Raw genomic sequence first — 26,570 nt, 5'->3', positions numbered from 1 at the left:
CGAGTAGTACTATGACCCGGACGGGCAAGGCATACGTTTCCTGAAGTGACGTCACGGCCGTGCTAGCGTCTGATAAGCTTTTAGATTCGGCTCATTAATATGCACCTGTAGTGACGTCGGCGTTTGATAAGCTTTTTTGATTCGCGCGTGCATGTTATTCGTGCATGGACCTTTTTAACTCTTTCGGAGTGGCATTTCCGGTGTCAAATGGAAAAAAATAAATAATGAAATTATATACCAATGATGTAAACTACCCATAATTGATCAGTAGGGTTTAACCTGGATGTTGGGCTTTAAATGATTTTTTTTCGATAAAGAATCGCATCGATAAGCAGAATCGATAATGGAATCTTATCGATAAAATCTTATCAATTCCCATTTCTATAATAAATATTTCTGGCTCTAGAAAACAGAATACATTTAGTTTTACTAGCATTAGGAACCTATTCAAGTTTAATAAGAGCTTCCTGGAGGGAAATAAAGGAAAGTTGCAAGATCTCAATGACCAACTGTACAGAGTCAGCAATATAATACACAATATCATCAGCGTACAGATGGGTTTGACAACCATTCAGTGAAGACACAATATCATTGAAGAGGACGGGACCTAGAATTTAAAACTGCGGTACACCTTTAGATATTGATAGAAAATTCAGATTGGGTATAACCAGACTTTACACACTGACACACTGATCATCTTGGAACCAATCACATGCATTTCTATCCAAACCTATATTAGCTAATCTTTTTAAGAGTAAATGGTGATTAGGCGGCTGTGTGGCGCAGCGGACATTGCGCTCGTCACCAACGCAAGAGACACCGGGTTCGAATCCGGCTGTCGGCGCTGCCTCCTACAGGTCGGTTGGGGGACGCCTGCACAGCAGAGACAGGAAATGGCGGGGGCAGTGTGAGCCTCCCACACGTTACACCTCGCCAATGAGAGTCCGCGCTGGCAGGTGAAAAGATGTGACAGGCTGCCTCCTCGTGTACCGGAGGGGACACGTGATGCAAGGCTTCTATCCTCTCTACAGCCGACCAGTGGGGGGCATATGCGAGCAATGTCCAAGACAGGGGAGGGGAGAATTGGAAACACGAAATTGGGATGGGAGAAAAATGGAAAACAAGGAGAAAAAAGTGGATAAAAAAAAGAGTAAATGGTGATTGACTATCAAGCTTTTGACAGATCAATAAAGAGGGCAGCACAGTGTTTCTTCTTGTCTAATGCAGATATTTTATTATTAGTAACTAATGAGATGGCTGATAATGTGCTATGGTTGGAAAGGACTTAAATGGATTATTCAAGAGTCCCAGACCTTTGCTAAGCAGGGTAATTTGGACTAAAGTACAACATAAGGTACAAAATTAAGTACAAAATGCAGACTTTTTTAAAATGCAAAAATGAGGTATGGATATAGTGCAATCATTTTTTTTTTTTTTTGGTCTTTTTCCCCCTCCATTTTCCTCCGATTTTCTCCCATCCCAATGTTAGTCGTATGCCAATTCCCAGTCCCTTCCTGGTCGCTGCGCTTTACCCCCCACAGTCAGATCATTTGGGAGAGTGGAGGCTACCACGTGCTTCCTCCGACACACGTCCAGCCAATCACCGCTTCTTTTCACCTGGCAGCGCGGATTCTCATTTGAGAGGGCGTAGCGTGTGGGAGGACCACACTATCCCCCTCACGTCCAATCCGCGCTTAGCAGGCGCCCCGACCGAACTGTAGGAGTCGCTGTTTACAACGACCCGGACCCACCCCGCCAGCTTCTCCCACCCTCTGATACAGCCAATTGTATCAGTGCAGACGGCCAGCCAAGCTGGTGACAACCCCGAAGCTGTGAGCTGGATTCGAACAGGCGAACCAAGCTCACAGCTCCGGGGCTGGTGACGAGCGCAATCTCCGCTCGACCACCTAACCGCCCCAGTGCAATCATTTTGTAATAAATTGATAAAAAATATGGTGAAGTGTCTAAAGTGAATGTTAAGGTGAGTGTTTGTTTAAAGTGAGTATGTGGATGTGTGTGCAATTAATGTAGATGGATGGGTAAGTGTTCCATGGAGTCATTGAGCATTCTGATGGCCTGAGGATAGAAGCTCCTTTTGAGTCTCTCTGTACTGGCCATGAGACTCTGATTGCCTGACTGCAGCAGTGCAAAGAGGCAGTTGGTTGCTGATCGAGCCACTCTCTGCAGTCTGCTGTGGTCATGTGCGGTGCTATTCCAAAACCAGGAGGTAATGTTACCAGTCAGGATGCTCTCTATTGTCTATGAGTAGAAGTTCTTTAAGATCTTCTGACTCACTTTGAACTTCCTTAGGCGCCTAAGGAAGTAGAGGCGCTGCCCGCCGTGCCTTCACTACACTATGTGTGTGGTCCATGTCAAGTCCTCAGATATGTGGACTCTGAGGTACTTGAAATTGTTCACTATCTCAACCGGCGCCCCATAGGTGCTGAGGGGGCTGTAGTCCCTTGCCCCCGACCAATCACTATCAGTGGATTGTGGTTCAATGAGCCCAATTTCATTCAGATGAGGTGAGATTTTCCCCATCTAAATTGCACTAATTTGATCCCTCTGTGAATCTTTTTTTCACCCTGCATACTGTCTTCCTCACTAGTCCCATCATCCCCCCCTCTCTCTCTTTCCCTCTCCCTCCCCTCATGTCCCTGAAACCACCCCTCTCCTCCCCTCTCTCTATATCCCAGCTTCATGCCCAGACTTGTCCACTAGTGCAGAACGCTTGCCGTGTCAGCATCTCAGCAGGGCCACTCTAATGGGACTGAAGGAAACGGCAGGAGAACAGTAAAACATGTTACAGGGTGGGGCAGAGACATGTATTACCATTATTATTATTATTATTATTATTATTATTATTGGTAATGAATGTCTGTGTGAGGGTGGTAGGAAAGGGCTGAAGGAAAGACAAAGTCTGTCTAAAAGAGAAGTATGTTCACTCTGCTGCCATCTTGATAATGAGGACTAACGAGACCTGACCGCGTGAATACTTTCCCCAAGGTGGTTGTCCTTCCGCGTTCGGTTTGCGCAATCTGATTGGCCACTGACCTACGCTATTACGCCCCCCTCGTAAGTAGAGAGTCGGCGCTGCACTCAACTGATTCATTCAACAGGAAGCGATTTGCGAGTACAATACACCATCACGCCAGAGTAAGCACACACGCATGATATCTGATTTATGAATGCCAAATAATGGACGACGACCGCAATTGGCACTTGAAAAGTGTAAATGATGGATTAGTCAGTGTAACTGAGGGGTACAATTCCCTGACTGTATTGATAAGTATGGTATCATTAAACCACTACCGTCTTTATGTACATTCCTACTGGCCATACAGTACATAGGTATCTTAATGATGAACACTTCCCCACAATGAATCGGTTCTACACAAAGTTGTATTTAAGTATTTATTGCAGCAAAAGGTACATAATATACTTCTTTACTTCACTTTGAATGCGCTTATAAGGCAAAGGAATGTGCGTAGGCAAATCAACAACGAATGTCCATTCTCATATTAAGTAGGAGGTAATCATACAACCTGAATCTTAGGGAATTATATCTATGGTACACTAGTAATATAGCGGGAGATACTGGAAGGGTCCCCCCGGTTGTAAGCCAGCAAGGGTAGAGGATCTGTCGGTAGTAGAGTCTGGGTCAACGATGATAAGGAGACTCCGAGTACGGGAGACGGTGCAATAAGATCTTGATCCACAGACGAATACAGCTGTTCTCCGTAGCATGTAGCTCCACATGGAAGAAAGCTAGCCTGCCTCAGGCTTCTGAGGGGCAGACTCGACGTGGCTCCTCACAGGGTAAATCCCACACACTTGTGGGTGTCGGCGATTCTCCGCTCCATTAATTACAGGACCAAAAGCAAATATAATCCAGCCGAAAAGGGCTATGCAGTCGTCGGGTAGATAATCCAGTGTACATGTCCACACGGTCCTCGTCTAGGGCTCCTCGGGTGAAAGCGCCGTGATAAGCAGCCCAGCCTGGATAAGCACTCTAGCTGATACGAGGAAAACGTTGGTGATGCTGGTCACTGTAGAACTTTAGCCGCACGATACACTATACACAAATAGACTATTACTGACTTAATAGAATAGGTCGCACTCGACGGTACAGCGTTAAACTCTGACACTTCAGTTATTAATTCGCACGCGGTCTCAATGCTCTATTTGGGGCCAAACAGGCCATACTTCACCGCACGTCGTATCGTGGGTGAGGCTTCAACTTATTCGGTAACAAGACTTCTGACTAAGTGCTTCTGTATTCACCTGCGCCGTATTTATACGCTTAGATGAATAAACTAGTACCAGCTTTATTCCTGTCTCATATCCTTGCGCAATACCATTCATGTCCAGGCATGTCCCCGGCGGTGACTTTGAACCTGACTTTGGAGGCATGGCCTTGGCGCCTGTGGACCGCTGTCCAATAGGAGAATGAAATATTATGGTCTGTACTAGGCTAAAGGGATATTCCGTGTATATGTACAAGGAATATACAAGGGATATCAAACGATATACAAATATTATGCAATATATATCAATCAATAAATATATATATTCGGTTTAATCTGTTCCTTTGTAACAGCCGCCTCCTAATTAGTCCCACCTAATTAGCTAAGCAGAGACAGATTAACCGCACTGTCCACTACTCAATGTCTGTTGTGAGGGGTCGGGCAGTTCACAAAGTCACGGGGTCCAGCCGCCCCATCAAGAGTGTGTTGGGGGTGACTGGGTCGACATCTGCTACATCACTTGAGACGTAACCGAGGGGCTTTGAGTTCAATACTCCCTCGATCTCCGTGAGGACTGTCATTAGGACTTCCTCTGCCACGGTCTGGGCCCCAAGCACGGCGTACAGGGCTGTCTTTATTGAACGTACTTCTCGTTCCCAAGTTCCACCGAAGTGAGGTGCATTCGGGGGATTAAACTGGAAGTCAATCTGGGATGGAGCGAGGTGGGTCTTAAGTTCTGGGCCCATAGCTTGGAAGCTCTCTCTCAGCTCTCTTTCTCCGCCTTTGAAGTTTGTCCCGTGATCAGACAATAGTATAGACGGTTTGCTTTTCCGCGCTGTGAATCTTCGGAAGGCCATAAGGAATGAGTCTGTGCTCATGGTTGGAAGGAGTTCTATATGCATCGCTCGGGTGGTCATGCATTTGAATACAATACCCCACCGCTTCTCGGTTCCTCTTCCTTTCCTTACATACAGCGGGCCGAAACAGTCCATACCGGTGGAGTGAAAAGGCTTGTCGCCGAGTCGGAGGCGACAGGCAGGTAGGTCAGCCATCCGGGGTATACTGGGCTGCGCTCGCCATTTACGACAGTCTAGACAGGTCCGCTGGAAACGCCGCACTGCTCCTCTCCCTTGCAGTATCCAATAACGACGTCTGATCTCCGCGAAGACTCTCTCTGCCCCGGCGTGATGCACATCCTCGTCGTATTTCTTTATGATCAGCTCTGTGACCTTGTGTCGGCTGTTTAAGACTATCGGGTACTTGACGTCATCCGGTAAGTCTGGAGCTCTCCGCAGACGACCACCCACTCTGATGAGACCATGGGCGTCGCTCTCGGGGGCTAGGTGGAGCAGTCTGCTGTCTGACGGGACGGGCTTTGCTCCCTGTAGACAGTCTAGCTCGTCGGGAAACGAGTCTCTCTGGGCTCGTTGTAGGAGAAGAAGTTCTGCTTCTTCGTAGTCAGCTGCAGTAATGTCAGTAGTGAGCTGAACCTCTGGGTGGTGCCACAGGAATGTCTTTAGCTGCGCACTCTCTAGGGTGAGGCAATCGTCTATGTCGGGGTCTGTGGAGACTAGTGTGGTCAATCCACAGAACATAGATTTCTTGTTTTCGGCCTCCTCTTTACTCGCTTCCCGTGGGGTGGGTGTAGGCCACTCTTCTTCCGGGAGCTTGAGGAACTCTGGCCCGTCACTGTATAGGTTGTGACGGGTGAGGTCATCCAGGGACATTCCCCGGGTAATGACGTCAGCTGGGTTGTGTTTTGTGTCCACATACCTCCAGCTTGCTGCTTCTGTTAAATCTTGGATCTCTGTTACTCTGACTCCTACGAAGACCTTGTATCTACACGAATCAGACCGGATCCATGTGAGTACTGTCGTGGAGTCTGACCACAAGATTGTTCTTTGCACCGGGATGGTGAGTTCACATTGGATTAACGTGGCGAGTTGCGCTCCTGCTAGGGCTGCGCAGAGCTCTAGACGCGGGATAGATTGTTGCTTGCGTGGGGCTATTCTTGAGCGAGCCAGGATGAAAGCAGTATGTATTTCTCCTACCTCCTCTCGGGCACGCAAGTAGGCCACCGAACCGTAGGCTACTTCGGAGGCGTCGCTGAAGACGTGCAGGTCCATCTGGCACGTCTCCGGCCTCACTGTGGGTGGGAAGTAGCTGCGGCGTATGTTGACACCTGGGAGTGAGCGGAGTTCTGTCTCCCACTCTCTCCATGTGGGGGCAAGGTGTTCGGGTATGGGGTCGTCCCAGCCCTGGTCCTTGTCCCATAACGCTCTTACAATCATTTTTGCCCTGGTGGTGTAAGGTAGAATACATCCCAACGGGTCATATTGTCTGGCGAGTGTTCTGTATACACTCCGTCTTGTGGTCGGTAGTGCAGTCGACCTTCCCTGCTCCTTGGTCAGGGGTGTGTGTTTATAATGGAGCGAGTCTGTTTTGAAGCGCCAGACTAGTCCTAATGTCATTTCTTGGGCTTCTCCTGGGATGGTCGCCATCCAGGTCTCGCTGCTTGCTGCCTTGTCCTCGGGGGAGAGGCTGCGCAATACTTGCGGGTCGCTGCTGGCCCACTGCCTGAGATCAAAGCCGCCTTTGATCAGGGAGGCGCGGAGCTTGAGTAGAAGGGCCTTGGCTTCTTCTGGCGTCGAGACGCTTTGCAGACAGTTGTCCACGTAGAAACTATTTCCTACACTTTGTCGGACCTCTTCATCGGCTGCTGGGTCCTCTGCGACGTGTTTTTGCAGTGCAAACGTAGCACAGCATGGGCTGCATGTGGTTCCGGAAGGGAGGACTTCCCATTGATAGATGGCTGGTTGCTCATCCCCGATCCTCTCTCTCCATAGGAACCGCAGCAGGGGCTTGTCCTCCTCCACTAGTCTCACCTGCAGGAACATCCCTTTGATGTCGCCGCTGATGGCCACCCTGTCCTGGCGGAAACGTAGTAACACGCCTAGTAGAGAGGGGCCGAGTGTTGGGCCGGGCAAGAGCTCTTTATTCAGATTTTGTGATCCGATCTGGTAGCTGCAGTTGAACACAATACGATCCTTGCCGTTGTGGTGGACTTTGTGGGGCGGCACGTACCATGATTCGGTCGTCTGATCGGCCTCTTTAATGTCAATTTTCTTTATGTGTCCCGCTGTGATTAGCTTGTCAATCTCAGCGCGGTACACAGTCTCTTGAGCGGGGTCTCTGGCTAGGCGCCGCTCTGTGTTCAATAGATACCGCTCCGTCGCTTCTTTTGGCGCGTGGAAGGTTGGCATACCCTCTCGCCTCAGGAGTGGAGTTGCGTATCTCATCACTCCGTTGACTTTGACTCTCTTTGTCCCCTGCTCGAGGAGGGCTATAGCGTAAATGTCTTCCTTGGAACGAATGTCTTTCTTTTCGTTCTTAAAGGGCATTGTCTCTAGTGTCCATAGCCTCTCGACATGCTGTAGGAGGGTGGTGTCTTCTTCTGTCACTCTGGAGTGGAGGCAGCTAGTGGCTGCTGTTCGGTTAAGAGACCTAGCGAGGGGGCCTTGTAGTGTCCATCCTAGGCGGGTCTCGACTGCTGCAGGACAGCCTCTGGGCCCTGTGTGGACCCGGTCCATCGGGACGATGAGGTCTGCATGGTCGGAGCCTATCAGCAGGGTCGGGGTGGCACCGCCTATGAGTGGTATAGGTAGTTGACGCAGGTGCACATATTTATCCATCAGCTTGGCGATGGGGTAGGTGTACTGCGACAGGCCTATGTCTTGGCTGGTGAAAGCGTTAGTGATCCTATACCGTCTCTCTGGCTGCCCGCTTGCTGCGATAGTGAAGGAGACATTCTCGCCCTTTATCGTCTTTAGATCTCTTCTTATTGTCCGAATCGTCATCTGGTCTGGGCCGCAGCGGACGCGAGGAGAAGGGTCTTCTCTGACCCGTCGTCAAGGACGGCGTAAGTGTCCATGACCTTGTCTTGGTAACTCAATGTTACGCGGACCACCTTTAAGAGCACCCGGGCGCCCCCGCTGCTGGCGGGGTCAATGTACATAACACTTGCCTTTGTGCTGCTTGAGGGTGCAGGCTTTCTTCTGTTACTGTCGTGTAGGACGTCTAAGTGGGCTCCATCACACCGACTACACCTCTTCTTTAAGCGGCAATCGGCTGCCATGTGACTGCGCGCACATCGGTAACAGCGTCGGTTGGACTTTATCCATTGACTCACCTCGTCGGCGGTCATCTTCTTGAACGTGTCACATTGTGACAGCCAGTGTTCCTTTTCGCAGTACGGGCACACCATCTTCCACTTCTCTTTCATCGAGGGGGTACTGTGGTTCTTGCTGCTCGGTACTGATTCTGATTGGTGCATGACGGTCACCAATCTGCGGCCATCGTTTACTCTCCTAGGTCCCTCTCTGGAGCTTGGTGTGCTCCGCATGAACGTATCCAACCGTAGGCTGTTGACTTCTCTCGCCAGGAAGTCGGCTAGGTCTAGGAGGGATGGCTCGGGACCGTTAGGATCACGGTGGTCTCTTTGCCGCCTGAAGCGCTCTTGTCGGGCGGGCGGAAGCTTCTCTAAAATCCTCTCGACTTTAGAGTTCGCGTACAGTTCGTGCATACCCTTTTCTCTTTGCGCCCCCAGCATCCCTACCAGGGATTGTACCTTGATAGACAGGTCATCTAGTGAGCGATTGTCTGTGGCTGGGGGTAGGCGGTCAATATGCCTTATCTCTTGTATTACGTAGTCCCATATGCGTCCATATCTTTGGTCGAGTGCTGCTAGCGCCGCGGTGTATGGGGTAGTAGAGGTGGCATATGCCAGTGCTATATTGTGCGCTCGGGGCACCTTGAGGTGCTTTAGTAGGATAGCATATTTGTACGGTTAATCAGCTCCATCGGACAGCATTGTCTCTAAGCACATTCGTAGCTCTGTGTACTGTGCTCTGTTCTCGTGTGTGAAGTCCGGGAACGTCGGTGTGCCAATGTACGATGCCATGGATGGCTGGCACATCGGTGAGCGTTGGAAGAGAGGCCTCCTAGGCGAGTCACCTCTTACGCCTCTTGGTGGGCTGGTACCTGCTGGATACCATGGCCCGCGTATCCAGGTGCTGTTCCTCGGGGCTGGTCGTGCGTCAAGCTCACCTGTGAATTGAGTCGGGGGTCTGTAGCGCAGAGCCGCGGGGGTAAAGCCTGGGCTGTACTGGACCTCCTGGTCCTGTGGAGTACTGTGCTGCTGTTGGGCTTGACTCTCCTCCTCTCCCTCTTCTTCTTCCTCTGGCAGGTCCTCTAGATCCTGTAGTCGTCTATTTAGCCTCTCCGCGGTGTAGACCGTTTCTTCCTTGTAGCTGGGTCTCACTTGGACCGGTCGGGGAAGGGGTTCGGAGAGGGGTATAGGCTCTCTCTGGTGGTCGGGCTCGGGGTCGCTTGATCGGGTAGGGGAGGGTGCCCTTGACCCTTGTCTTGACGAGGCCCTGGAGCCCCGTGCGGAGGGAGGGGGTGTTGCCCTGGTAATCAGCTGCTCCATTATCTGCGCTTGTAATCGGTCGCGCTCGGCTTCGCGCTTGGTGAGAGCGAGGTCGCGCTCTGCTTCTCTTTGGGCACCGGCAGCGGCGCGCTGGGCTTCGGCGGCGGCGCGCTGGGCTTCGGCCCGGTCCCTTCCCATATTCTCTTCCGTCTGAAGGCGTCTAATCTCTAGACGTATACGGTCTTCGTCGCTCCGTTGCTGCGCTTGAAGGCGTTCTCTTTCCATGGAAGAATGTTCGCGCTCACTAAGCGTCTGTGCTTGGAGTCGATCGCGCTCTGTTGAGGCTGTCAGGCTGGCGAGGAAGGCCTGTGCCAGCATCTTGTCCGCCTCGCTGGGGGAAGACGCTGGTTGAGGTGATCCGCTCCTGGTAGTACTCGTTGGAGATCCGTTCTCCTGTGGCGAGTCGAGGAGATCCATCTCCGGGGTGCTCGCCTCTTCTTGTAGTGGGTCGAGTTCCATCCCTGGAGGGCTTTCTTTATCCTGGAGCTCTCCGGGGACTACTTCTTCGGTCTTGGCGGGGGGTAAAGTCATGTCAGGTCCCTCCTGGTCCCCACCGTGAGCTTGGTCAGTTACGTTAGAACCCACTAGGGCCTCTACTGGCGGGGTAGCCTGGTCGATAGGGTCGGACATAATTTTACTATCTACTTTTTCCGCGTTTACCGTCTGTAGAAAGCTAGGTAGTATATTGGCAACGTAATCCTCTAAGTACTGAGGTGTCTGCCGTCTACGCTGCGGGCGATCTATTTTAGGAGAACCGTTTTGTGGAGTGTTCATCATTGGCCATGTCAATATTAATACCACTATATTAATATTACGCTAGTTACCATCCGGTTCGAAGGACCAATTGTAACTGAGGGGTACAATTCCCTGACTGTATTGATAAGTATGGTATCATTAAACCACTACCGTCTTTATGTACATTCCTACTGGCCATACAGTACATAGGTATCTTAATGATGAACACTTCCCCACAATGAATCGGTTCTACACAAAGTTGTATTTAAGTATTTATTGCAGCAAAAGGTACATAATATACTTCTTTACTTCACTTTGAATGCGCTTATAAGGCAAAGGAATGTGCGTAGGCAAATCAACAACGAATGTCCATTCTCATATTAAGCAGGAGGTAATCATACAACCTGAATCTTAGGGAATTATATCTATGGTACACTAGTAATATAGCGGGAGATACTGGAAGGGTCCCCCCGGTTGTAAGCCAGCAAGGGTAGAGGATCTGTCGGTAGTAGAGTCTGGGTCAACGATGATAAGGAGACTCCGAGTATGGGAGACGGTGCAATAAGATCTTGATCCACAGACGAATACAGCTGTTCTCCGTAGCATGTAGCTCCACATGGAAGAAAGCTAGCCTGCCTCAGGCTTCTGAGGGGCAGACTCGACGTGGCTCCTCACAGGGTAAATCCCACACACTTGTGGGTGTCGGCGATTCTCCGCTCCATTAATTACAGGACCAAAAGCAAATATAATCCAGCCGAAAAGGGCTATGCAGTCGTCGGGTAGATAATCCAGTGTACATGTCCACACGGTCCTCGTCTAGGGCTCCTCGGGTGAAAGCGCCGTGATAAGCAGCCCAGCCGCGTGAATATTAAAGGCAACCAACTTGTGTTCAGCTTTTCGTTCAGCGTTTCTCTGATTGGCCACACGGCCAATCAATCAATCCACTAGCACGCGGCCTTGCGGCAAGAGAGACAAGAGAGACAAGAGAGTCGCGGCAGAGAGCCGCGCATGCGCATGAGGCTCCCCCAGGTCCTTGTGTTTGAGACAGCCATATTAGACACATAGCCATAATTTAAGATAATAGTTTCCACAGCTCCAGTTAACCTAATTTATACCGTAATGAATCATTAAAAAATATACCGTTAACTGGAATATGTTGTTTCTTTACACATATGTTGGATTATGTAATTGGGTTTTCATGACAAAACAATAAAAATCGCTACTTTACATCAGGGTGAACGCTGAACCGAGTCAAGCCGCGGGCGGCGCACTGAAGCCGGTGAATGAACAACCGCATTGCCCCGCTGGCTCTAGTTAACCTAATTTATACCGTAATGAATCATTAAAAAATATTCCGTTAACTGGAATATGTTGTTTCTTTACACATATGTTGGATTATGTAATTGGGTTGTCATGACAAAACAATAAAAATCGCTACTTTACATCAGGGTGAACGCTGAACCGAGTCAAGCCGCGGGCGGCGCACTGAAGCCGGTGAATGAACAACCGCATTGCCCCGCTGGCTCTAGTTAACCTAATTTATACCGTAATGAATCATTAAAAAATATTCCGTTAACTGGAATATGTTGTTTCTTTACACATATGTTGGATTATGTAATTGGGTTGTCATGACAAAACAATAAAAATCGCTACTTTACATCAGGGTGAACGCTGAACCGAGTCAAGCCGCGGGCGGCGCACTGAAGCCGGTGAATGAACAACCGCATTGCCCCGCTGGCTCTAGTTAACCTAATTTATACCGTAATGAATCATTAAAAAATATTCCGTTAACTGGAATATGTTGTTTCTTTACACATATGTTGGATTATGTAATTGGGTTGTCATGACAAAACAATAAAAATCGCTACTTTACATCAGGGTGAACGCTGAACCGAGTCAAGCCGCGGGCGGCGCACTGAAGCCGGTGAATGAACAACCGCATTGCCCCGCTGGCTCTAGTTAACCTAATTTATACCGTAATGAATCATTAAAAAATATTCCGTTAACTGGAATATGTTGTTTCTTTACACATATGTTGGATTATGTAATTGGGTTGTCATGACAAAACAATAAAAATCGCTACTTTACATCAGGGTGAACGTTGTTACACTGCCACCACCCACTTCAATGACAGAGCTCTCATATTTGCGAATACATAAACTATATCTTAAATTATGGCTATGTGTCTAGTCTAGTCTAGTATATATATAGTCGTAACAGTGTTTATTATTGCGAGTCCTAACAGTGTTTATTATTTCATAACTGTATGGGCTTTGTTTATACATGTACAGTGACGAGTGAATCTACCGTTGGTTGTTAAAAACGCGAAACATAATAATCAGTCAGCAGCGCTCCACGCTCCACTGCTACCACAGCCCAACACAAGTGCGTTGGAACAGCAGCCCAACACTACAGAAGTTGGTTGCCCGCGCTGCCGCGCTGCCGCGCTTGCTCTTTGGATTTCATTTGGGACGTGGGACGGCTGCGCTTGCTTGCGCGTGGGGGCGGGGGGGCGCGGCCAATCAGAGAAAAGCCGAACACAAGTTGGTTGCCTTTAATATTCACGCAGCCCAGCCTGGATAAGCACTCTAGCTGATACGAGGAAAACGTTGGTGATGCTGGTCACTGTAGAACTTTAGCCGCACGATACACTATACACAAATAGACTATTACTGACTTAATAGAATAGGTCGCACTCGACGGTACAGCGTTAAACTCTGACACTTCAGTTATTAATTCGCACGCGGTCTCAATGCTCTATTTGGGGCCAAACAGGCCATACTTCACCGCACGTCGTATCGTGGGTGAGGCTTCAACTTATTCGGTAACAAGACTTCTGACTAAGTGCTTCTGTATTCACCTGCGCCGTATTTATACGCTTAGATGAATAAACTAGTACCAGCTTTATTCCTGTCTCATATCCTTGCGCAATACCATTCATGTCCAGGCATGTCCCCGGCGGTGACTTTGAACCTGACTTTGGAGGCATGGCCTTGGCGCCTGTGGACCGCTGTCCAATAGGAGAATGAAATATTATGGTCTGTACTAGGCTAAAGGGATATTCCGTGTATATGTACAAGGAATATACAAGGGATATCAAACGATATACAAATATTATGCAATATATATCAATCAATAAATATATATATTCGGTTTAATCTGATCCTTTGTAACAGTCAGTAACAATTCATGACAGCTTGTATAGCTCACCTGGTTAGTGCCCTGCCTGTGGACTATGGTCCCCGGTTTGAATCTCTTGCTAACTTTTTTCTTCTTTTCGTAACGTTAAATAATCTATCCACTCTGGTGTCCCAAAAAGGACAATAACACCACCTTATGCATACTGCACCTTATGTGAATACTGTGATACTGTGAATACTGTATATTTCAGTTGGTTAGATAGTCAATTCTATTGACTTATTTGTTTACACTGCTTGTGTTGTTTTCACTACCTGTGTACCCCCCCCCATGCTGCTATGATGCCTGAATCACCCCAAGGGGATCAATAAAGGAATATCTTATCTTATCAACCAGAGTGGATAAATTAATTAACGTTACAGGAAAAAAAAAGAAGTATCCAAGAGATTCGAACCGGGGACCGTCTGGTCCACAGGCAGGGCACTAACCAGGTGAGCTATACAAGCTGTCATGAATTGTTACTGACTAATCCATCATTTACACTTTTCAAGTGCCAATTGCGGTCGTCGTCCATTATTTGGCATTAATAAATCAGATATCATGCGTGTGTGCTTTTGTGTGTGCGCTCTCGTGCTGACTCGTTAAGCCTTTCCCTACGCATATTCATTTCTGGACCATTTCTTTATCCACTCTGGCGTGATGGTGTATTGTACTCGCAAATCGCTTCCTGTTGAATGAATCGGTTGAGTGCAGCGCCGACTCTCTACTTACGAGGGGGGCGTAATAGCATAGGTCAGTGGCCAATCAGATAGCGCAAACCGAACGCGGAAGGACAACCACCTTGCGGAAAGTATTCACGCGACCTGACCTCTACCTCTTTGAATGGAGAGTCATCTGTATCTAGAATCTGTCACACATATCATTGTTTTACTTTCATTGGTAAATTCTGACAACATGGTTAATTTGGTCAAAAAGGACAAAGTTGTGATATAAAGAAATTCCTTGTATCTACTTTGCAGCGTTTATGGATTTCCTCATTCAGAACCACTGCAGTGCACCGTCTCGTATATAGACTGTCTCTACTGCAGTAAGGAGGTGGTGAGGAGGTGGTAAGGAGGTGTTAAGAGCAATGTGAGGAAAAGCCAGATGAATAGGAAGTGACTTTGAGATGTGAAGCTGCTTCCTGTGAGCTAGAGGACCGTTCTGCTGTGACTCTGGCAGGGAAGCTTAGCCAGCATTGGGCTATTTATATTGTCCTGATCCACGGAGCCAGAGAGACGTCCTTCCTGTATTCATGGGATCACTGGTGATGGATATCTGGTGTTAATTTCAAAGCAATCTCTCCATCTCTCACAGCCAAGTGTGAAACACTTACCACACATCTGTGTGGATATTCACATGCCCTGGTTGTAATGCAATAATCGCACACTAATTCTCCCTCTTTCCCTCTCTCTTTCTCTCTCCTTCCATCCCTTTTCCCCCTTTCTCCCTCCACCCCCCCCCCCCCCTCTCTCTCTCTCTCTCTCTCTCTCTCGCTCTCTCTCTCTCTCTCTCTCTCTCTCTCTCTCTCTCTCTCTCTCTCTCTTCTCCCTCCCCCTACAGATATTCCAGACCAGTGCTCTCCATCTCCCTGTAATCCCATAGGTATGGTGCGCTGCGAGGACAAAAAGGGTGACTTCCTCTGCCATTGTTTCACTGGCTGGACAGGAGCCAGGTGTGAGAAAGGTACTTTCACGTCTACTGAGAGCATTAGATCAGTTCAAGTTTGTTTATTATTGGTCACATATGAAATACATGTACTTTACGGTGAAATGCTTGGTGCTGTATGAGCCCCTGATAGTGTGCTTCATACAGTAAAAAAAATAAGTAAAAGAGGAATATACAATATACAATCTAAGTACAATGAGTAAAAAAAAAGCAGACAATGAGGTACAAATTAGTGGTCTGCAAGGGCCTTGAAATAAAGCCCGAGCCCTGCCCGAGCCCGTGAACTTCAGGCCCTGCCCGAAAATAAGCCCGACTGTAAATAATATTTTAAGCCCTAGCCCGCGTGAAAACCCGAAAAAATATTATTATTATTATTATTAAAATATATATTTTTTTATATTTGTTTTAAATATTCTAAACACTTTATATATTAACTTAATACATAAACAAAAATGAAAATGTCCAATAGGTCTGCCTAAATAACGCATATCACGCTGAAAACTAAGAAGCATTTACATAGCCTGTTTCGCTCTTAGAATGCCTCCCTCCCAGTGCTCGCTTATAGAGCAGCCTCGTAAAACGTATTGAAGGCTATAGAATCTTCTTTGACACACACACACACGACACACAATAGCCTACTAACATAAATCAGATTTCGAGCAGAGCAACATAATGAAAAGCACAACAAAACAGGTAGCGACCCAGCAAATAATAAACATCACTCACCACGACGTCAGCAACGCGTTGAACAACTTTAACAAAACTTCGCCAACCGGCTACAGGAACAAATAAAACGTTCGCCAACTGGCTATATTCCAACACAACCAATCGAGTTGTCCCCGGCCTGAGTTCTCCCTGCGCGCTGCGGTAATTACATCCAAATGTTTCTCTGATGACAGCTTGGCGCAAAAGAGAAAACGAATCTTAAAGGAAAACTCCAACATTTTGGGAAATTAGCTTATTTAACATCTTCCCTGGAGTTAGACAAGAAGATACATACCTTTTTTGTCTCTGTGCGTGCATTTTAGCTTTGGGAATAGACGCTCCGTTAGCATAGCGTAGCTTCATCACTGGAGGTGAGGCAGGGCTGTAGCCTTACAGTGCCTTACAGTGTATTGCAAGGTCTGACATTGACCAAACTTGATATGCATGACCTTGGTGGGCTCTAGGTCAACTCCTGAAAAGGGGGTCAATGTCAGACCTTGCAATCAAAAGTTAGGGGGCACACTGAAATTATGGCAAGGGTTATTAGCCCCTAACTTTTGATTGCAAAGTCTGACATTGACCCCCTTTTCAGGAGTTGACCTAGAGCCCACCAAGGTCATGCATATCAAGTTTGGTCAATGTCAGACCTTGCAATACACTGTAAGGCACTGTAAGGCTACAGCCCTGCCTCACTTCCAGTGATGAAGCTAAGCTATGCTAACGGAGCGTCTATTCCCAAAGCTAAAATGCACGCACAGAGACAAAAAAGGTATGTATCTTCTTGTCTAACTCCAGGGAAGATGTTAAATAAGCTAATTTCCCAAAATGTTGGAGTTCCCCTTTAAGGAAAACGAAGGTTATCCTATAACCCTAGTTATATTAAAAAAAAAAAAAAAAAAACGCAATAATAAAAAAAAAATACAAATAAAAAACGGCGGTCGGGCCTGGGCAAGGTTGCAGTGCACTAGTACAAATGCGTGCAATGAGATACAAAACATTAAGGTAAGGTGCAAATTAAGGTTAAGGGCTCATTCACATCTATCAGACAGTGCAGGGGGAAGAGACACAAGTTTCCTCTTATTTTGAATGGGGGGTAGTTGTGTTTGGCTCCGGCAGTTGTTACCACATAGGATTGCCCCCAAAAACGTAAACTTTTACTGTAACGCAACCACTCCCCACACTGCGGTGGCCCATCGATCACAGCGGAAGACTAGGGGCTGGGAGGGGAAGGGGGGGGCATTAACAAGCTAACAGCATGATGTCACACAAATGACCCATCCACACTAGGCTTGCCGCGGTGTTACTCAGTGTTCAGGTATCCACCGAGTACATTACTTTGTATATATACGTGTACTCTAGGCGTATACATGCCACTTTGCGAGCATCTAGCGGCTTGGGCTGCATTTTTCGCCGAACATATAATATACTGTTCGAAAGGTCTATTTGCTGCCGTTCGAACAATACCCCACGTGGGGGGGTGCAAATATAGGAAGTAGGTGAAAGTTGACGAGAGAAGTGACTCAGACTTCAGAATAGGGCTGGGCGATATGACGATATTATATAAATATCGGGTACAGTTCATTAACGATACACTTTTTTAACGTATTGTGGATATCGTGATGTTTTGCCCAAGAGTATTGTGTCGCGTCAATCTGGTCCACACCCGTTCAAACTTTTGAACAACGCCGCCCCCACACACACACTACTGCATCAAAGTTACTACTTATTATTAACAAAGGCATTCGTTTTATGGCATTAACGTTATATAGTTACACGTTCAATAACATCAGCGTATTTACCCAAACATAGCAACGTCCGATGACGACATAGATAGCAAGCATTACTGTTCATATCTCAGCCCGTGCTGAGTTGTGCGTGCCCATTCTGCGGTCTGTTAATAAAGTTTTCAATCAGACAGATGTATGGAAAGGCTTTTATTATAACATTCGTTGCAGTAAAATCATTATGCCTCGTTTAGTCATGCTGCAGTGCGCTGGTAATCACTCGTTGGCCGCAGGGAGCTGTTGTTGTTGTTGTCGTTGAGCTGAGCTCTCATCAAAATCAATGGAGGACTTTCAGGAAAGTAAAAAACGCATAGCGCTTGCCAATTGGTGCTAAGAACAGCAGTGCGGGTGCAAGCGGTGTGACGTAATTGGCAGACTCGACTGTCAATCAAAATTATTCTGTTGCTGGCTGAATGATTGAATGAATAAAAACGTTATTAACGATTGCAGAATGGGTACAATACAGTACAGCTGGACTGGAGGATGAAGACCAGAAAAAGACTCGGCAAGGGTCCTCCATTTTCAATTCATCAAAACATTTAGAGACATACAAATATACAGTAGTTTCATAAAAATGCTAAAATGCTATTGATTGATTGATTGATTGATTGATTGATTAATTTAAAACTTTATTAACATATTGCAGAATGGGTACAGTACAGCTCAATACATACAATTGTTAAGGGGATGCAGACCAGAGAAAGACTTTCGTCTTGTTTACATCAGGGTCCCCCATTTTCAATTAATCATATTTCATATCTAAATCATATAATATCTCATTGCTAAATATATGCAATATATAATCTAATAATCCAATAATCTAAATCTAATATATAATATAAAAATGCTAAATGCATGGGTATTTTATTTTGTCTTTAATGTTAGCTTGCAAACTCAAATACTGTCTTGGTAAGCCTCATAATGAATTGTTTGGGGAAAAAAGAAAAACATCGTGATGTGTATCGTGTATCGCCGAAAGGTCAGAAAATATCGTGATATCATATTTAGGCCATATCGCCCAGCCCTACTTCAGAACGCATGGCGGTGGATGGCACAAATGGATTTTCTCTTCTTTTTATTTTGTCGTCTGTTTATTAACACTTTCCGTGCCACGGGTCCGGTGCCCCGGAACCCTGTTGCGTGCCACCACCCACTTCAATGATAGAGCTCTCATATTTGCGAACGCATAAACTATATCTTAAATTATGTGTATAATATGGCCATCGCTTATCAATGACTTGTTTGCAGTCAACATTGTCGAAACTGATTGTTTTTTAATCGGTTCATTTCCGTTTTATACCATTTTGAAAAACGCTCGTTTTATGAAAATTCCAGAAAATTTTGGAAGATTCTGTGATAATCGCCCTTTACTGGAATATACTGGAATACACAAAAAACGTTGTCATTTTTCGGCCTATTTATGAATCGTTTTCAAATAAACGCTAGATTATCGATAGTATATGTGTACTTATGCACGCTATAGAAGCGGGCTGAAAAATCGATTATCCATTTCCTGATCCGCACACACACACACATAGGGCCCACGTTGATATATAGGTGAAAAAAGCTCTGATTATCCCAAGACTGGTAAAATAGATTCCTTACCTCAGATCAGATGTTCTCCAAAAAGATTATTCCAATCTATCGCGTTTATTGATCCAACGCTGGGTACTGTAAACACACATTCTCTGCTGTTCTGCGGCTCGGCAATGACTTCGATCGTCTCGGGTTACTTGTCTGACAAGTAAAATGTGGAAGCAGGATTTTTTTCCCCCATGCTTTTCATTCAATCCAATCCAAAGGGGTGCAGTACCATCCGGAGAGACGATAGGGGGCGGTATTTTCCCAATGGAGCTCAGACAGAGTCCCAGTGGTAACGTGAGGCTAGATTGATGAAATATGAATGGGAATCGCTAATAAATAAAAAAAAATGTCAAAAACGAGATCTCTCGTCTCGTTGGCACTGAACGGTTGGCATGAACTAACGAGAGATCTCGTCGTTGGCACTCAAAGTGTTAAAATGTCTCTCAAAGACCCATTTCTGAGCAGATTTTTATCAAATTTGGACATGTACTACATTAGACTTCAGGCTATGGTTTTCCATACCTCTATGCTGGAATAATGAAATCTGGAATCATGCAACCACTAAAGAAAAATGTGTGAGTACACAAGTTCAAGTTCAACTCAAGTTCAGACCTCTGTTACTCTATTTAATTAGCACTAAAAGTGATTATCCTTTTTTGCATTAGTAACTTCAGAATGTTATCTTTCAAAAGAGACCAGGATCATGCATGTGCTATAAGTATAAAGCTAAGCTTTGCAAAAAAAGTATTGCAGTCCTCAAGTTCAAGTAAAAAGAAATGGCCACTTTTCTGCCTGCCTGTTAACACTTTGAGTGCCACAGACATGTTATGTTGTCATTTCATGCCCCCCATTGAGTGCCACCGACGCGAATTGTCGTTTTTAATTTTTTTATTAGCGATCTGAATTCATATTTCATCAACAGAGTCTCCCGTTGGTACAGCAGCCCCTCTAGGAGCTCCGATGGGAAAATACCGCCCCCTATCGTCTATCCCTGTGTAACTGCAGGCCATTCGATTATACTGGTGGATCTGTGGAGGGGGAGCCTCCTCGCTCCACTATGCTGGCGAGGGATCTGATCAACATGGAAGTGATCGCGAGATGGAAAGCAGCCTGGAATATATATTTACAGCAGCCAATAATCAATCAATAAACGCGATCGATATTTGGAATGGCGATCAGGAATTGGAATAATCTTTTTGGAGAACATCTGATAGGTGGTAGGAGGTAAGGTAAGGTAAGGAGTCTATGTTACCAGTTTTAGGATAATAAGAGCTGTATTCACTGAGATAACAGCGTGTCCCGTATGTAGGGATGGGTACCTTTCACATTTGAACCGATACCGGTACCGGTACCGGTACCTGTGAATCGATACCGGTACCCGACGGTACCTTTTTTCGGTACTTTAAATTTTTTTTAAAAAAAAATACAAAAAAATATTTTTTATAAATTTTTTTTTTAACTTTTTTTTATTTTTTTAACTTTTTTCTTTTCATGTCAACGTTCACACGCACAATATATGCTTACCTAGGATTTGACTTGATTCAACAACAAAGTAGTCGGAGCAATGACAAGCCGAAAACTGTCGAAATTTAATTTACCTACCTCAGTCGTAAAAAAAAATCCAAACTTCAAATAACTACAATTTCGACAGTTTTCGGCTTGTCATTGCTCCGACTGCTTTGTTGTTGAATCAAGTCAAATCCTAGGTAAGCATATATTGTGCGTGTGAACGTTGACATGAAAAAAAAAAAAAAAAAAAAGTAATACAAAATATTTTTTTTAATTTTTTTTTAATTTTTTTTTCGGTTTCTCACTTGATTCGATACTCGGTAGTACCGACGTGTTTCGGTTCGGTACCTCAAAAGTACCGAATTCGGTACCCATCCCTACCCGTATGTGTATATGTGTGTTTGTGTGTGTGTGTGCTGTTGAGGAAATGAGAGAATCGATTTCTCAGCTCGCTTCTATAGCATGCATAAATACACATACTATCGATAATCTAGCGTTTATTTGAAAACTATTCATAAATAGGCCGACAAATGACAACGTGTCTAGTGTATTCGAGAATATTCCAATAAATGCCGTTTATGAGGGAATCTTTCTATTTTCCGCAAATTTTTGAAAACGATAGCTTTTCGAAATGCTATAAAAAGGATATGAACCGATTAAAAAAACAATCCGTTTCGACAATGTTTACTGCAAACAAGTCATTGATAAGCGTTGGGCAGATTAGACACATAGCCATCATTTAAAACATAGATTATGCGTTTTTAACGCTATCATTGAAGTGGATGATGGCACTCAAGGACATTAATCAACGTTATGCCTGGCACTGAAAGTGTTAAGAGGTTTAAACCCCACAGCAGCTTGATTGAAGAGGAGCTCAGAGGACCAGCCCAGACCAGCAACAGTATGTTTCTGCTCTACAGATATTGAACGGTGACACAATACCGGTGTTGTCACAAGTTTATTAGTCGTGGGAAATTTCACATCACAGCGGCAACCGTAATCCACACCATTGCACCAACTTGTGGCGAAGTGCTGCATTGTCTGATTAGATCTGAATGAATTATTTCCATTACAGACCTCCTTTGAGAGAAGTGCTTTTGGCCCGCTGGTTGTAAGCTGCTGGTATTGTCAATTGTAACCGGCGCTCTCGAGTGCTAGAGACACGCTCAGTGGACACGTTCCCTAACTCTAGCCCCTAAACAAGTGCAAGAGTCAAACAGGGCAGCTGTGTGTTAGAGAGATGGTTGGCGATACGTACAGGAAGAGGCATTCTGCATGGTGGCTGGATATAGGGGTGGGCGTCGGGCGATATGACAATCTTAGATTGTCACCAGTTAAAATAGGGCTGGGGGCGATATGTAGGGTTGGGCATCGTTTGGATTTGAACGATTCCGGTTCCGATTCTCCATTTCGATTCCTGTTCTAAACGATTCTCCATTCCGATTCTTTGAGCTGCAGGTCAAAACAGGTCACAGCTTATTTCACAGGAGATTTTAATTTTTTTTTAGAAAAATCATAATTTTTTTTCATACTATTCACATTGTCAGTTGACTTGATACAGTTTAATTTGGTTGCTGTACTGTAACTAGGGTATTAATTAACAAAGATTTTTTTTTTTTTTTTTTTTTTTAAGCATCGAAATTAACACTTTGGTCGCCAGGCTTATATTCTTAATATACCATCCTCCGCCAGCTCTATTTGTCTATGGAGAAGTTCCCCTTCTTTGCAGGGATATAACTTTTTAAATTGTATTGCTAAATTGACATTACTATGGCCCATTCAACATCAAGTATCTATTGTTCAGGGTGTAGCAACGTTATACTTTTTCATTCACATATTCATATTAAAATTAAGGCTGTCAAATATATCGCGTTAATATCGCGTTAACTCTCGATTCTATTAATGCCACTAATTTTTTTAACTCAAGATTAACTAAATTTTTTTTTTTTTTTTTTTTTTTTTAACTAGACTTCACTCAGGTGTATTATTGATGCTCTCATTGATATTATGTTTGTTTCTGAAGTGTGTGTGTGTGTGTGTGTGTGTGTGTGTGTGTGTGTGTGTGTGTGTGTGTGTGTGTGTGTGAGATATAGAGAGAGAGGGGGGTGAGAGAGATGAGGAAGGGGCAAAAGAGAAAAAGAGCTGGGGGAGAGGGGGGTGTGTGATTAATCAGCCCTTGTGTGTGTGAATGTAACAAGTTCCTAACGTTTTCTTTCCCCTATTATTTCATGCACACTTTATTCATTGTTTTAAATTATTATTTTCTTTTAAGTTATTTTGTGCATCACTCTGTTTTGAATTTGATGCAAATTTGCAATGCATGAGGGTCATCCTTTTGTGTTAAATGGCTGCACAAAGCAAGCATTTGTTGACTCGCATGTTGATAAGAGTATTAAAACTTGGAACTTGAAAAAGATCTGTTTAAGAAAAAAAAAGAAGGAAAAATGCGATTAATTTGCGATTAATCGCGAGTTAACTATGGACAATCATGCGATTAATCGAGTTAAATATTTTAATCGTTTGACAGCACTAATTAAAATACGGTCTAAAGTATGTTTTTATCGTTTTCTGCAGCTTTATCCAGAACGTGATTTATAGCCCCAAATGCATTATATTGATGATCAAATACAGTTTGATAGAAATCTGCGTGAGATAAAAAAATTCAAATGGACGTGCTTCTAGAAGTTACTACTGATCATCTGATGTTGACCGGATGGGGGGGGGTCGTTTATAATTCCGTGGCCAACGTTAGATGATTCATCTAGTGTGGGTGATATGATCATTAGAGCAGTTAGTATCGAACACGTTAAAAAATAACGCTGAATCTTACCGTAGCTTCCTCATAGCGTTGGGCGATGAGCGTGGAACAGAAATATTCCTATTATGGGATGTAGAAATATGCGATCCATTTCCAGGTTGTATAATAGTATATACGTCCAAATCATGTTGTTTATCGAGTTATTGGTAACGGATTGCTATCCGTTGTGTCTAGCTCGAGTCCTGGGACTATTAGCGAGTGATCGGACCGAATTGGAATGAGCACCAGCTTCCATTTCTTGTTTCCGCTCTGGGCGATCCGCCGATCGGCCACCAGATGGCGCTCTTGAACCGTTGGAGAGTTGAGAGGGGATCAACAGTAGATCTCAAGTCTCCGGGGGAGAAATATGATTTCGATCACAGATTTTTGAAATATTGATATCAAAGACGTGGTACGGCGTCTTTGGCAGAATGAGCATGGCGGGGAATGACGTGGTACGGCGTTTTTTAGTGACCATAGTGTTAAGAATCGGTTCCTATTATAACCGGTTCCCGGTGCCCAACCCTAGCGGTATGGCCAAAAATGATATTGCGATATCGAAGATCACTCGATATTCAATATTATCGATATTGTATAAGTATATTTTTTTAAACAACAGATGTATGTTTATTTTGCAGCAATTCTTTGCCGTTGCCGCCATCTTTAGTGTTACATCCCCTCACACTCCAGTTCTCAGGCTGCAGCTGGTTTGAAAGCGAAAGTAAACCGGCTTCTCTGCTGGCTGTGGCTCCAGGGGAGTTCAGTTCTGGCTCTGCTAGTTTCTTTTCTATCTTTTGGCGCTTTTTTGGTGGACAAACCACCACACATGTGCACCGTGACTCGTGACTGGAGACTAGCTCTGCTAGCACATATAGCCTACTGTGTACAGACGGTTTCAAACTGTATTTTAAATTAGAAAGCAAACAAAATAAATGGACAAGAGAAAAATAAATCTCAATTTGGTCAGTATTGTCATTTGGACAAGCAAAGCCATTACTTTAAGTTGCAGGCAAGAAAGACAAGTCTGTGGTCTCTGGTTTTAAAACTGCCCTGTTGCAGGTCACAAAAAAAAGAAATCTATATATTTTATTTCGATTTTTACATTTTTTTATATCGATTATTAAAATATATCGCGATAATTATCGTTATATCGCCCAGCCCTAAGTTAAAACCTTCTTGTGATATGCCTTCACATGGAGATCGTGGAGACTGATATTCTTACGCAAGCCACACAAAGCACTGTGAATACATAGATCACTTTTAACAGTGAGAGAAGTTTATTCCCATGTTCTGTTTCAAATGAGTGAAGCAATACTCCCTCAGCCTCCAGCTAAACAGCAGTTATCTTCATGGAATCCTGGCATCAATCAAATGACACTGCAGTGCTAAACGACAAATGTAAGCCAATGCATTTTGAATTACCCTGCAGTGAAAAAGTTTGTCATGAAATGGTAACTGCTACAATACATGATATTTATAATAGTAGTAGTATTCTTAGTTGTATTCAACTCTCAAAAATAGCTATACAAACCAATTTTTTTGGAAAACCAAAAGTGAATGACTCTTAAATGTATATCGGTATTACGTTACCATTGACTGAAAAAGTGCTTGTCGTCTTGTCAATGCAACATAATTGGAAACGGTAGCCAAAGTAACAGAAAGATGTTTATTATATAGTTACCATGGGTTTAGAAACTGAAGGAATAACATAAATTAACAACAAACAAGGACTGTACAGACAGGATCAGCCACACATGCAGGGGAGAACAGAACAGTTATACACAAGGGAATGACGAGACAAGAAACGCCTGGGCGGATTACAGATGGATACGCCTGGGAGGGAAACGACAAGACCAGGACAGGGAACTACAACCAGACATTACACATCACACTGGGAACACCTGATCAGGGTAACGTAACAATCGGCATTGTTCCACAAGTTAATCCCAACAATAGAAATACATCTCCATCCCATTCTTACTTTTTTGAACGGTAAACTTACAAACATCTCAACTCATATTTGCTCTCCTGTATTGAAAGAAAACGTTGCACAAATTAATTTAATTCTTATTATAATAATAATAAATACATGAATAGATGTGGTTTAAACAGATAGTTAGCTTTATGAAAGCAAAGCTGTAAGGCTTAAACTTCATTCAGGTCTCTGACATCAAGGCCACCTAATAATCCCCTCTCCTTAATTGTCTGAGCCTGCGTAGCCCACGGTTGGATGCTACACAGTGGTGGTGAAGGAGGCCATTTAGAGTGTCTATAAAAGTGATATATAAATGCAATGAACATTCATTCATTGAAAGTATTGGGGGAAATAAGTATAATTTCAAATGATACCCAGCCCTCAAAATAGCCAGTAGAAATACTGTGATGTAATATTTAAGCCGTATTACTCAACCCCTACTCTGACATTCGATTATTAGAGGTCAGTGCTGAGGGGAGTTTTTGCAGAGTCACTCTGTGTTTATACAAGCATATCCAGCACAATGTCTCTGTAGCCAACAACATGTGATCTAGGAAGGTGTCCTCCCCATCAGAGCTTTCTCTTTCTCTCTCTCTTTCTCTTTGTCTCTCTCTTTCTCTGTGACCTTGTCAGCCTGTCGGCCTGCTCTTCTCCTTCTGTGGTGATACAGTTACCTGCCCCCCCCCCCCTGCTTCCTGTGGGTCAGCATTAATCGATTCGTCATACATTTACTATAGATTTTTCTTTTTGTCAGTTTATGATGGTTTAGTTCAAAGGCCAAGTAGTAGTCCCAAGTATAAATGTTATTCAAAATATAAGATTCCCAAATTGATGGTTTGTTGATGTTTGTAAACATGAGAGTAAAATAGACGTACAGCTAGGGCTAGGCGAGTAATGAGAA

The 26,570-nt window shown here is 44.7% G+C and overlaps 1 protein-coding gene across 1 annotated transcript in view; it reads left to right on the top strand.

Annotated features, from left to right (window-relative positions):
• gas6 (growth arrest-specific 6) overlaps nt 1–26,570 on the top strand; it is a 124,378-nt gene that overhangs the window by 24,956 nt on the left and 72,852 nt on the right. Inside the window, exon 5 of the mRNA XM_084309221.1 lies at nt 15,211–15,333. Within this exon, the coding sequence (XP_084165347.1) occupies nt 15,211–15,333 (123 nt within the window). The remainder of the gene's footprint in view (nt 1–15,210; nt 15,334–26,570) is intronic.

This window comes from Notolepis coatsorum, assembly GCF_963971535.1.
Source record: "Notolepis coatsorum genome assembly, chromosome: 2".
NCBI classification, from domain to species: Eukaryota; Metazoa; Chordata; class Actinopteri; order Aulopiformes; family Paralepididae; genus Notolepis; species Notolepis coatsorum.
This window is presented reverse-complemented; position numbering and strand designations above follow the sequence as displayed.